At 45.4% G+C, this 13,376-nt stretch overlaps 1 protein-coding gene across 1 annotated transcript in view; it reads right to left on the bottom strand.

Annotated features, from left to right (window-relative positions):
• The window catches only part of LOC309792622 (guanylate cyclase soluble subunit beta-2-like), a gene marked incomplete at its 3' end in the record, with an annotated part of 42,842 nt that overhangs the window by 26,717 nt on the left and 2,749 nt on the right, over window positions 1-13,376 (bottom strand). The window contains 1 exon segment of the mRNA XM_082602352.1: window positions 2,377-2,471. Coding sequence (XP_082458478.1) covers window positions 2,377-2,443 — 67 coding nt within the window. The 5' untranslated portion in view covers window positions 2,444-2,471.

Genomic DNA, 13,376 nt, shown 5'->3' with positions numbered 1-13,376 from the left:
ACCATAACCACATATTTAAAAATACTAAAAACACTGTTTAAGAAAATGAACCCCCAAATCTCTTCGGCATGTGTGTTAAACCAGAAGATGGAGAGGTAACACCTTGGACAGGAAGGCTGCTACTTAGGAGCAGAACTGAGTCTGGAAGCCGGGGCTCTGGGCTCCCAGCCCAGGGATGGCCCAGCGCTATGAAGAGCACACCCTCTGCGGTCAGACTCCTGCAGGAAATCTCACTCCACCTGTCTTTCGACAGCCCAAGCCCCACACGAACCTCCCCCAGCATCACCTACGGGGATGACAAAGGGGTCTGGGAGCCCCCAAACAGGCAGGACAGAGTAGGAGTGGGGTTCACAGGTGGCACTGCTCTGTTTTTTCTCCAGAAGCTCTCCCTGTGAGCCCCTTTGGAGAGGGGGAGTCAATGGGGGGATGCCCAGCTGTGACTGCTGGGAGGCCACGTGAGCCCTGCCTACCAACCGCCTGTGTCCTCTTTCAAAGGGTCACTGCCAAGGGAAGCTGGGCACTGGCTTTGGAAAGTGTCCAGAGACGTTGTTGCTCTTGGATCCGATTCAAGGAGCTAAACGATCGAATGAACAGTTCGCTCCGTGCACCTTATTTCCAATCTCAGAAACAACCTTATCGAGTTCTGTTAGGAGGCGCAGGTGACAAGTGACTAGGAGCTGACAAACCTCTGACTGGACCCATTGATGCTCCGGATTCATCCTCGCTCCAATCACCATCATCCTGCCAGCCCTCGTTGGCACCGCTGGCCCCTGCTTGCCTCAGACAGACAGCCTGATGAGCCAGGGGCAGCAGGTAGCCCAGAATGGTGGGGACAGCAGGTGACCGCCCCTGGCTGGGAAGGGTCTGCTCGTCACACACGTCTACCCACTAAGCCTCAGCGACCCCCCTCGAGGCTTTGCAGACACTCCCAGCTTCTCCTGGATGCAGATGCCCAGAAGGTTTTCTGCATCCAGGAGGTGACCGGGGACATAAGAAGACACAGATATCGGTCAAATCGCCATGTGAAAATCCAGGGAAAAGCCCTCTTTTCTATTGGATCCAGGTGCATGAGGTTAAGGCTGGTATATTTATTTTTTAATCAGAGAATTCTTCTGAGATTCAAAGGAAGGGGAAATAAACACAGTGCCTCGCCTGACACAGGCACGTTACACATCGCTACCACGTTCTGGAGGAGGCACCTGTGCCTGTGGGCTGAAGCTTGGCTGGCTGCCCAGGTGTGTTCTCCAGCACACCTGCTGGGCTGGTTCTGTGGGGCCTGGTGGGGCTAGCTTTAACTTGTAACCGCCTCAGCAAGAGGTCCCGAGGACAGCAGGCCAGTTGTCTGGGCCCTCAGAGGCACCATGAAACCAGCTAGAAACTGCCCCCTGCCTCCTGATCCTCTGGGGCTGCACAGCAACCAGCTGGAAGGCCCCGAGCTTCCAGGACTCACCCACATGCCCAGCAATTCTGCCCTAGGGTCTCTGATGCCAGGTGAGGTTGCTGATCCAGGGACCACCTGCGATAATTCCTAAATGCCATCTTAGCATGACACAAAGCCACACTGCCTGTTGAGGAACGGGCAGGGGAAATTTAACTGGGACTGACAGAGAGATGTTATCAAAAAGCCTGGAAGTGCCAGGAGCCTTTCTCTGCTTCCTGAATGCAGCCCCTAGAACCTGGGGCAGGTATGATAGAATAAATTTCTGTTGTTTAAGCCACCCAGTTAGTAGTACAGTTGATCCTCATTATTTGTAGATCCATATTTGCAAATTTACCTACTCCATAAAGTGTACTTGTAACCCCCAAGAGCTTTTGAACATGCATGTTTCTGGCTAAGGTCACCGGAGGCAATGCTCTGCGCTCTGGACTCGGTTCTCAGACTATAAACAAGTGTCCTCTCGGCAACCTATGTAGTACTACGTTTTTGCATTTTTGTTCTTTTTGTTGGTTCTGCTGTTTAAAATGCTCCAAAGCATGGTGCTGAAGTGCTGTCCAGTGTCCTAAGCACAGGAAGGCTGTGATGTGCCTTACAGAGAAAATACATGCCTTAGATAAGCTTCATTCAGGCACGAGTTACAGTGCTGTTGGCCATAAGTTCAATGTTAACGAATCAACAATACATATGGAAAAAGGTGTCTTTAAACAGACACACACACAAAATAAGATTATGTATTTATGAGTTATGCAAATGAAAATGATTGTGGCCAGAGGCTCTCAGGAACCTAACCCTATCTTTCCTATAGGAACAATGGCTCAGTATTTGCTAATTCAGTGTTTGTAAACTTTATAGACCAGAACTGCTGCAAATAATGAGAACTGATCATACTTTGCTACAGCAGCCCCAGGAAACCAAAAAAAAGTCCTATTCAGACTTACTAAGATCCTTGCAAGCCTCTTGGATGAGCTTAATGGTGATGATGTCATCATACACTGTGTAAGTCATGAAGGCATCCTGCACTTCTACAGAAGCTCTGAAAGATAAATCAAGGTGCAATGGAAATCCAGCAACTGGAGATTTGCCCCAGGAATATATCCACCGACCCAGCAAGATATAGAAAGAACACTCCTGATCATAAGGGATGGGAAGCATTAGAGTGTTTGGGTGTCAGCTCTTCAAAGAAGCCTTCCCTGGAGCCCAGTTTGGATCAAGACCTCCCGTCTTGAGTACCCACAGCAGGCTATGAGTTTCCCCAACTTCTATCCAGATTATTGGTCTTACCCTCTAGACTGGGTTCCTTGATTGTGACATCTTTGAAGCCCCTGCAGATGGCACTGTGCTTGGCATGTATTAGAACCTAATACATGGTAGTGAACTTGGAGCTCTGTGGTCATGGAGCCTCCTTCTCTGAAGCAGGTAGAGTAGCTCACGGTTTTACACAGTGCTTGGCTGGGTTGTGGGAGTTACTGCTGGACTTTGATCTTGCAACAGCTAACCAGACCTGGCGAAGAGAGGCTTAACCTGGGAGTCAGAAAGTTTGCACTCTTGGCTTGTCTCTTGTGTGAATCACTAAAGTGTAGTTAGCAATTCAGTCAACTTAGGGGGAAGGAGGCAGGTCAGGGAATGCTTCACTGAGAAAGGGAGGTTTCATTGGAACTGAGGAATGGGTAGGCCAAGAGGAGCATTCTGGACACAGAGAGTATGCTTCGTGGCAGCAGAGAGCACATTCAAAGAGCAGCGAAGAGTACAGAACATTTGAATTTATCCCAGAACACACCACAGAATCTTGGAATTGGGAGAGGCAAGAAATTTCCTAATTGTCCAATTTCCCACCTTATAACTCAGTTTCTTCCTAACAAGAATCTCACATCCCTGCAAGGCAGTACATTCTATTCACAGACTACTCTCTCTGAAAGAAGGTTCTTTCTTACGTTGAGCTGAAACCTACTTCTGAGCCCTATTAATACCTTCTATTTGTTGAGCATCTGCTTTTGGCCACAGATGACAGATTATTTCTAATGACCCCTTGTACTGTTGAGGAAACTGATGCTCCGAGAGGTTAGTGTCTTGCCAGCATCAGCCAGTGGACGAATGAAGGATCTCTGAAGACCACATACATCCTGCATTTTGCTGCTGCTACTGGCCTTAGGTCTGCCCTTAGGGGAAAGGCAAACTGGGCTGGTCCCACCTCCAGACACCTAGCCCTCTGTATTTGAAGATCCTTACTCACTGCTAAATCTTTAAATTTTTCTCCTTTATCTTTCTGGAATTCAGCTTCTTCACTGCAAAATACGGTAGTGATAACTGTCCCACATTTCTGACAGGAGTATGGATAAGGATAAAATCGGATGACCAAAGGGAGAGAGCTTGGGGCAAATGAGAAACACCCTCTCATGTGCCAGGAGGAGCTGCAATAGTACTGAGGACACAGAGGTGGCCTGGGAAACTGGGGAGTGACTCGGGGTGGGAGGCAGGAGACTGTCCCAGGCCCATCCTGACACAAATGAGCTCTGAGGGGAAAATCACTCCCTCTCTTTAGGCCTCAGTTCCCTTATCTTTAAAATAAAGGAGGTGGTTGGTGAATTCAGTGTTCCTCAACCATTTTTTCAATCCATGTTCCTCCTCTTCATATACATACTCACTGGGGATTCTCAGACAGCCCCAGAGGCCCTGACCCTGCGGTCGTACATGACTGATCTAGAAGCTCCCTGAGTTTCCCTCTGTTTGTAAGGCTTCCTGCTCGGGTGCATGTCTATACAGTGGTCCCTAAGCATCAGCAGATGCAGCTCTTCAGAGAAACTGGTGGGGCCCGGGGCAGATGGAGGATCTAAACCACCACCTCTCCCTTAAGTGGGGTGCTCTCTGCCATGTGGCCATCACCCTCCACCTCCTCCCCAGGGCCTGTGGGCCTTCGTGAAAACACGTGCCCTGCTTCTGTGGCTATGAGCAAAATAGAAACGTAATAGGCAAGACCCATATTTAAACTTGACATGGTGCCATGGTTTGTTCTGAAGGCCCCAGAAAGATTATGTCATCTCCAGGACCCTTGGAAACGGAACAAACTCTGTGGCATCCCCAGGCCTTTGGTGGGACCACCCATTCATACCTGTCTGGGTCTGGCAGCCTCTTCTTTCCTGTAGGCCGAGCTCAGAGCACTTTAGTGTCAAAGTGTGTATATGTTGCACATTTCTGGAATGCCGGACATGCCCAGACTGTTATGATTACACAGAGGTTGTCAGCCTTGTTTACTGATCCCAGGATCTTGCATCGAACACTTCTCACAGAGTCAGTGCGTGCTTACTTATAGAGTCATGTGAATCGCTTTAGTGAAACAGTATGTTTACCAAGATTTAAAAAAATAAATAAGCCAATTGATATCTTTCTAATGAGATGGCAAAGCCTCTGGTAAGAGGAGAAGGAGAGAAAACTGGCCATCAGAAAACATGTTAAAAGAGATTGGGGACTGGAAACTCAATGAATGTGGGAAACGAAGTAAGAGGTCAACGTTTCCAGCTCAAAAAAGAGCAGACTATTTCATGTAACACAAAAAGTGCCAACCACGTAGGTGGTCACATAGACACACATTCAAGAGATCCTGCGAGTCAATATTTAACTAAAACAGTCAGCCATTAAATGTATCTTCCTCTTTAGTTGGTTCCAGCTAATGAGACCCAAAATATCTGGGCAGGAAACCACGGCCAGGCTGCCTGTTCCAGGATAACTTGGGGAGCAAAATAAACGTACAGATTCCTGGCCCCTGGAGGTGGTGTCTGGAAATTCATATTTTTTTAACCACTTGTCTCTGATGACTCTCCAGGCTTGGACACCACTGCTCAGAAACACTTTCTAGGATTCAATCTGGCAAGGCAAAGGATTACAAATTATAGATCTTACATTGTTCAACATGACTAAACTGATGTAATGGTTTCTAAGAGTCCAGAGTGAGCCGTAAAGCCCACAGGAAAAATAAATAGCACTCTGTAGTCAGTTTCAGGCCAAGAAAATGGGATTGATTCTAAAGCATGGGAAATTGTTCCTTCATGAGTTCCCTTATGGCAGGTGGGGAATTCATATAACAAATCTGAGTGTCACCGCGTGACACTCAAGGTATAGCTGGGGAAGGGGAGGTGCTGAGAATTGGTGGGGGAGGAGGGGTGTTGTCCTAGTGTCGTGGCCATCTGCTATTTGGAAGACGCACCAGCCTGTCACCCAGCCAGTCGTCTGGCTGGTATCCACAGCTCCCCAGGCTTTCATGACAAGTCCAGACTTCTCGGGTTGATGCAGACAGTCCTCCATGACCTAACACCTGGACCACCCCCACTTCTCTCCTCCAGACTCTCCTTTGGCCATTCCTCCAGCTACTCAGAATTCCAGCCATGCCCATTCTTCCTCCCTCCCTTCCCACAGACTCTCCCTCCATGGGAAGGGCCCTCACTCCCTCTCATCTGGCTAACTTTTGTTCCTCCTTCCCAGCTCAGCCTAAGAATCACTGACCCTGGTTGTTCTGAGCAACAGTCAGATGCAGGCATCCCTCCTCAGAGCCCAGAGCCTCCCCGTGTTTACCTGCCTTAACACTGGCTGCAAGTGGAGGCTTGGATTTACCTGTCCAAATGCTCCCTAGACTACAGAGTCCCAAAGGGCAAGGAAATGTCATTTGACTTCATATCTTCAACGCCTACCATTGTACCTGGCACACAATAGGGCCTGATGGATATTTATAAGAGAATTTAGCAGATGAGAGACACCTACCTTGACAGAGGCTCACACATTCACTGCATGTGAGTCAGGAGACCTGGGAGCTAATCCTGGTTCTGCCATAATGCAGCTGGATAACTCGGAACAAATCTCACTGTGCCTCCGTTTCTTCATCTTTATAATGATAGCATTGGGTTAGGTCAGTGTTTCCATGGAGATTTTGATGTCCATCCCTCCCCTCTCATGCCCTCCACTCTCCCCAGCCAACACATGACATGATTCACTGAGAAAGACTCCGATGCTTCAACCAGCAGTTCTCAAACTGTGTTCCATGGAACCCCTGTGGGTCCCTAAGATGCTTTTAGGGGTCCATGAGGTCAAAACCACTTTCATAATAAAATCAAGACATTATTTGCCCTTTTCCCTGGTTGATATTTGTGCTAATGGTACAAAAGCATTGGCGGGTAAACTTTTGGTGCCTTAGCATGAACAGCAGTGGCATTAATCTGTACTAAGTAGTCACTGTATTCTTCACTGCCACACATTCACGGTTTAAAAAAGAAAAAAGAGGAAAGGTCAGCTTCACTTCAGATCATCCTTTATGACGCAGTAAAAAATATGTTTTATTAAATCTTGGCCTTGAGTACACATCTTCTGACCATTCTGCATGACAAAGTAGGAAGCATGTGTACACAGAAAGCACTTTGCTGTATACAGAAGTGTAGAGGGTCACCTCAAGGAAAAGCACTTCTGCAATTGTTTTTGTGAGCTGAATTAGTCACTTTTTTCATGGAACATCATTTCTACTTGAAAGAACCACTGATAGACAAATAACGGTTACTCAGACTTGGATATTTGGCAGACATTTTCTTAAGAAAAGAACAAAGTTAGCTTGTCATTTCAAGGAAAGTAACTGACAGAATTTGTTGCCAATGATCAAACTCAAGCTTTCAAGTGAAAATTGGAATTTTGGAAAACTTGCATCTGCTACTGTGAGCTCATTAGCTCCCCAATTCTAAGAGGCTTTGGTGAGATTGTGGTGATATTGACAAATGTGATTTTGATATTGTATAATGTACTGTATCATGTCAACATTCATAAGATCTGCATAACTCAAGGAGCTAGTATTTTCCAAATGACAAATGCATGACAGCTCAAAACGATGATAAAAGATTTATTTCAAAGGGTAACACAGGCCATGGGACTTGCACATAACAGAGTACAAAAAGGGCCATTGGTGTGGTTTCACACTCAATATTGTAACAGATCATTGAGAAACAACCACTTGTGGAGCTTTGGTGGGGTTTAAACGATTCACCACAATTATCTAAAAAGAGCATTAAAATACTTCGTGCTATATTTTCATCATATAGTTCAACCAAAACCACAGATCACAGCAAACAGGGTATGGAAGAGAATATCCAACTATCTTTTAGCAATTCAAATGTTAAAGTGATTTGCGAAAGTCTGAAAAGAGTGACATTTCACTTTACTCCCTAATTTTTTTATTTGAATAATGCAGTTATTTTTCATAAATATAATATTTATGCTGACATGTAATAGGTTTATTATTGTTATTTTTAGATCAATTAATAAGTGACTATTTTTTAAAGTTTCTCAGTTTAAATTTCTAATATAGTAAATGCCAATAAATGAACAAACGTCCTTGGGGTTTTTAATAATTTTTAAGAGTAAAAAGGCTACCTGAGACAAAAATGTTTGAGAATTTCTCATTTACACCTAGAGTGAATCAGATTTACTTTTGAAGCCAATGAGGCTGAAGCTGCTAGGGAGGAATCAACCCTGCCCAGCCCCCTCTACCTTGGAGCCATCCCCAGCATGGAGGGGGGATCCCTGTGTGCCCTGATGGTGGTCCTGGGTGCCTGTGGGAGGGACTTCTGGCCACCCAGCCCCCAAGGGCCACCTTCCCCTGGAAGACTCAACAAGCATCCAGACCTTAATGTGACCCCCAAAAAAGGCAACCAAAGGAAAGGCCACAGTCCCTTAACTGGGGACCATCTTATCCCAGAGGACTTGATAGAAGGTGGGGGAAGACGTGGGAAGACAGGTAGAGATGAAGGGCTGGCCTTCTCCTGGGACTTGCTGCCAGGAAAGAAGCATGCCTTTGTAAGAAACTGCTGAGAAAGTTATAGATGTACAGAGAGAAATTTGTCTAAGCTATCCATAAAAATAAAACAATAAAAATAATTTTCAGCCAGCCATGTCAGAGGAATATTCATTCTATTCTCTTTATGGAAAATGATCTTATTAAATCATTGTCATATGAATGGGCAAACCAAAAGCAGCCAAAGATGTGAGTAAAAATGTTATAAAAGTGGATCAATAGTTAATTAATGATAGTAATAATAAATAAACTTTACCTTTGGGGCCTTTGATGTTTTGTAATCTGTCAGCTCTTAATTTTTTTCTCATTCTAAATAAGTGCTCACTTTTGTAACTAAATTTTTATTTGTAATTTTATATTCTTTTTTAAAGGAGGCTCTCCAAATTATAGAAGCTTCAAGACCTATAATATCTGTTTTTACCCCTGCTAAGTTTATCTTCTATATCTTCCCACTGAACAAAAATATTTTTCAAGTTTTACTTTCAATGGTCTTTACTAGAAAAACAATTTCTATTATATATATAATAATATAATATTAAATACATATTTTAAAATTTTCTAAGCCCTTGAATATTCTGATATGATCTTTGGGGAATAAGTCCCCCAGTTGCGATATCCTAACCAAACTGATTTCTCAGGGCCCTTCTAGTTCTGATGACCTGTGATTTCAGGCAGCCAGACAAACCAGCAAACACATCCATGGCCAGAAATGGAGGATGAGTTATATGACAGGCAGCATTCCTGGATAGAAGTTAAAAAATAGAAACTCTTGGCTTTCAACTACTTTTAAACTAGACATTATTTACGGAAAAAGTAGGGAACTTGGAGGGAGTGAGTGCTCTCGGCCTCTAAGGAAGGCTTGAGAGGCTTGGCAAGTCAATGGGAACAGAGGAGGTAAGGAAGAAAAAGCATGAACGGGAACGATCCTGATAGTTTCTTACTCAAATAGTTTTTCAGTAGATTTGAAGGGATGCTTTTCAAGATGTCAAAAGGTTAGGAGCATTTCTCATTCAGTAAGAACAAAAATCCAAGAATGTATAGGCAGGGACCCTTGACTTTAGGTCCTAGAGCTCTTGGAGATTCTGATGGATACTATGGACCTTCTCCCCAGAAAATACATGTAGACACATGTACACATTTTCATAGATGATTTCAGAGGTTCTCAGACCCTCCCAAGCCCATTCAAAAACCTCCAGTTAAGAAGTCCTAACCCTGAGAGAAGCCATGTAATTCCCCCCGCCTCTCCCTAAATGGATTGGTTTGGGCTTGGTAGTCATCACCCACCTACCATTCATTAATTTACCTCCCTTCATACATACATAAGTCATCCCTTCTCCATGCATTGTTTACACAGTGGAGAAGATACGCCAATCACGGTGGCTCTACACATAACTCTTCTTAGGGACACTCCCTTCCAAAGTACACCTGATTGGGCTTGGTGTGGGCACGTGACCAAAGCTGGCCCATCAAATCCTGCCTCGGAGCATCTGGAGTTGAGACACTGAGGAACTGAGTCAATCAGATGATGGTAATCTCTTGAGTCAAAAGGACATATAGAAAAGTTTGAACGAAACAGAAATTAAGAGACTTGCAGAGACAGCCAGGAGAAGAGAGTAAATATGAAGAGAGACACAGAAATGGAGTGAGTCCTTCTGATCTTTCATTTCCTCTGAGGTCTCTCTGTACTTCCTGCAATGGAACTGTGTGAGTCCCCTGAATCCTTCAACTAACTCCTTCACACTTCAGTTCACATAGTGAATCACTGATCCTTGAAAGCAAAATCCTGGACTAAGTTCTGCAACCAAAGTGCCAGACACTTCACCTATGTTAGCCATCCCAATCCTCACAAGTGCATAAGTGAGTCCCATTCTTACCCCCATTCACATGCAAGGACACGGAGGCTCAGGGACCTCAGTAACCCATTGCAATTAGAATAAAATTTCAACTGCTTTCTGTCTCCTGCTCACCTATATTCTGATCCTTAGCGACTTCTCCACTTCCATCTTCTACCAGACTCTCACTTCAGTCACACTGAATTTCCTTCTGGGTCTCAAATTCACCAAACTCAGTCCAACCTCAGGACCTTTGCACTTGCTGTTCTCTTCACCTGGAACACATGTACCTCCCTGTCTCAAAGCTGACTCCTCCCTGCGTTTCAGCTCAGATATTACCTTTACAGAGAGGTCTTTTCTGATCACTTCAGGGAAACTGGCGTCTTCTTTCCCTGGTCACTGTCAAGTACCCTATACTTTTTATAGCACTTAGCCCAATCTGAAAGATTTACTTTTATTTATTCTTTATTTACTTGTTTATAGTCTGCCATCCCACCATGGAATACACATTCTCAGAGAACAGAGCCCTCATCTGTTTCCTCCATCACTATTCCCAGGGCCAGGAATTCTGGTTGGCATATACTAGGAGCTAAATAAATACTTGAGTAAATAAACTTGCCCAAGTCAAACAGCTAGTAAATGACCCAGGCCAAAAGTAAATGTTTATCTGATTCCAGGGGTCTTACTATATTTAATCTATTAGTTGCTTCTCACCGTTAAGTCTTGATAAAGGTTTTAGCCAGTAGGTTATGAAAGAGTGGTTCATAATTAGAAATCTATAAATCTAGGGCATATGAGAGGGAAATAAACAATGCAGACAAAGGAGGAGAAACATCTGTTTCTGATTATTTCATATAAAATAAAGGTATATTGTAAAATCTGGAGACATACTTTTTTTTTTTTTTTTTTTTTTTTTTTTTTCCGTACGCGGGCCTCTCACTGCTGTGGCCCCTCCCGCTGCGGAGCACAGGCTCCGGACGCGCAGGCTCAGCAGCCATGGCTCACGGGCCCAGCCGCTCCGCGGCATATGGGATCCTCCCAGACCGGGGCACGAACCCGCATCCCCTGCATCGGCAGGCGGACCCCCAACCACTGCGCCACCAGGGAGGCCCTGGAGACATACTTTATTTTACCTAATCGTTTCTTCTTAAAATTTCTGTAGGAATTGATGGGGTTTTCTTTTTTAGCTAAAATTCTATTTTAAAAGCACCAGGGAACTTGTTATTTCAATGTAGCCTGAAGGAGATCTTTGCACACAAATAACCTTGCCTTAATTTGCGTTTTATAAGTTGCGTTTTCTGCATTACAGGTTTTGTGTTTTTTTAAATGTGTTCTAATATGATGCAATTTTTGTCACTGGTTGAGTTTGTTAGATAGGCTTTTTGCTTTTGGTTTAAAGATGCATTTCCAATATGATCACATAAGTGTCTAGTGCTCTATATACAAACACATCCTTTGAGACTCAGTTAAGCAGAAAATTGGTACTTCAAGATTAAAGAGGTGAAATCTAGTGACACAAACTCAGGACATGGCCCCGCCGGCTTCTTTGTCCCTGGACATGTTCCTCTGATTCCCTGGCACCTTTCTGCACCCCTTGCTCAAATGTCCTGATCACCTTTGGTGTCTGTGGATGCCAGGGCTAGCTGTTTGTTTGGGGATGCTGTGAGAAGTGCCCCACTGGGGCAGGAAGAGCAAATGTACCATTTTCAGTGAGGTCACACCAAAGATCCAAAATGGAAAAAGCTTCTTCCATCTACTTACATACAGGAAGCTGGGGGTTTTTTCCCCTAGATTTGCAAAGATCCGTTGAATATCTCAACCAATCAAGGTCCTGAGAGCTGGTCATGCTACGTCTGCTCCACACGTAAGGGAGGGCAGGAGGTCTTCTCTAAATAACACGACTCAGCTGCCTGTCATAGGCAGACAACACCTTGTTTTACCTCCAATGATGTCTAAGTGCTCCAGCTACTTCTGGTTATTTTCACTTATTTCCAGAGCCCTGACCTCTCTCCTAGTCAGGACAGACTCTTCTGGGCCTCCAGCTGAGCTAAGGCTCAGATGGTATAAGGTTAGGTTCATCAATCAAAAATCAATCAGCAAAAGCCTATCCCTCCCTCCCTCTCCCGGGCTGGTCACTGGTGTTTATGGGGGTCCTCCAGGCAGGTCTGGACAATGGGTGTCGGGGACATCAGTCCGAAAAGAGGAGCAGAGGCAATGCCATCCACCAAATGATGCAAATTTTAGGAGCCAGGTTTCCTCTGGGCAAAGCAGAGGCCCTAGAGGAACACCTGCCTCTTCAGGATGGAAGGCAGGGTTACCTGACCAGCAGCAAAGGGGTGCCTGTTAATGTCAAATACAGTCTAATCCCAGTGCTGCACCTGGATATTGGAGGAGGAATGACACTTACTGGGTACCTACTACGTACTTCGGGGTCCCCTAGGAGGCCCTAGAAGACAGGGTCTTCCCCTTTCATCAGTGAGGAAACAGAGCTACAGAGAGGTGAAATGACCTGTCTTAAGCAGCAGAGCCAGGACTCAAGTCCAGTCCAGTGGGATGTAAACCCCACCGCCCCTCGACCTCTCCCCAACCCACCTGAGCACCAGCATCTGGAAAACAGTGAGCATCGGCTTCAACTACACAGCTTACACTTGTTCAGGGCTCGCCACCGACCAGGCATTTTGTTTTTCCTAAGCGTCTTGTTTGTGTTATCTCATTTAACATGTGAAACAACCCCTACGAAGTTAGCTACTCTTATTATTCTTTTTTTTTTAATTTCAGTTTTTCCTAATTTTTTTTTAAGCCCCACCTTTGTTTATTTATTTATTTTTTTTGGCTGTCTTGGGTCTTCGTTACTGTGCGAGAGCTTTCTCTAGTTGCGGTGAGCGGGGGCCACTCTTCATCGCGGTGTGCGGGCCTCTCACTATCGCGGCCTCTCTTGTTGCGGAGCACAGGCTCCAGACATGCAGGCTCAGTAGTTGTGGCTCACGGGCCTAGTTGCTCCGTGGCATGTGGGATCTTCCCAGACCAGGGCTCCAACCCGTGTCCCCTGCATTAGCAGGCAGATTCTCAACCACTGCACCACCAGGGAAGCCCTCTTATTATTCTTTTATGTTGAAACACCCGGGTCACATCTGGGTGCATCTGGGCTTCCACCCCAAGCGTTGTAGCTCCAGAGCCCCTGCTGACACCGACTTTGACATCCCAGGGAATTGCTGCCATATCTGGTGTCTTCTGAGACTGCAAATCCCCCATTCCCCAAGGTGGTTCCCGCCCACCCCACCCGGCA

Source organism: Mesoplodon mirus, assembly GCF_964341445.2.
Source record: "Mesoplodon mirus genome assembly, chromosome: 17".
Lineage (NCBI taxonomy): Eukaryota > Metazoa > Chordata > Mammalia > Artiodactyla > Ziphiidae > Mesoplodon > Mesoplodon mirus.
The sequence above is the reverse complement of the archived record's forward strand: the minus strand, read 5'-3'. Positions and strand labels throughout refer to the sequence as shown.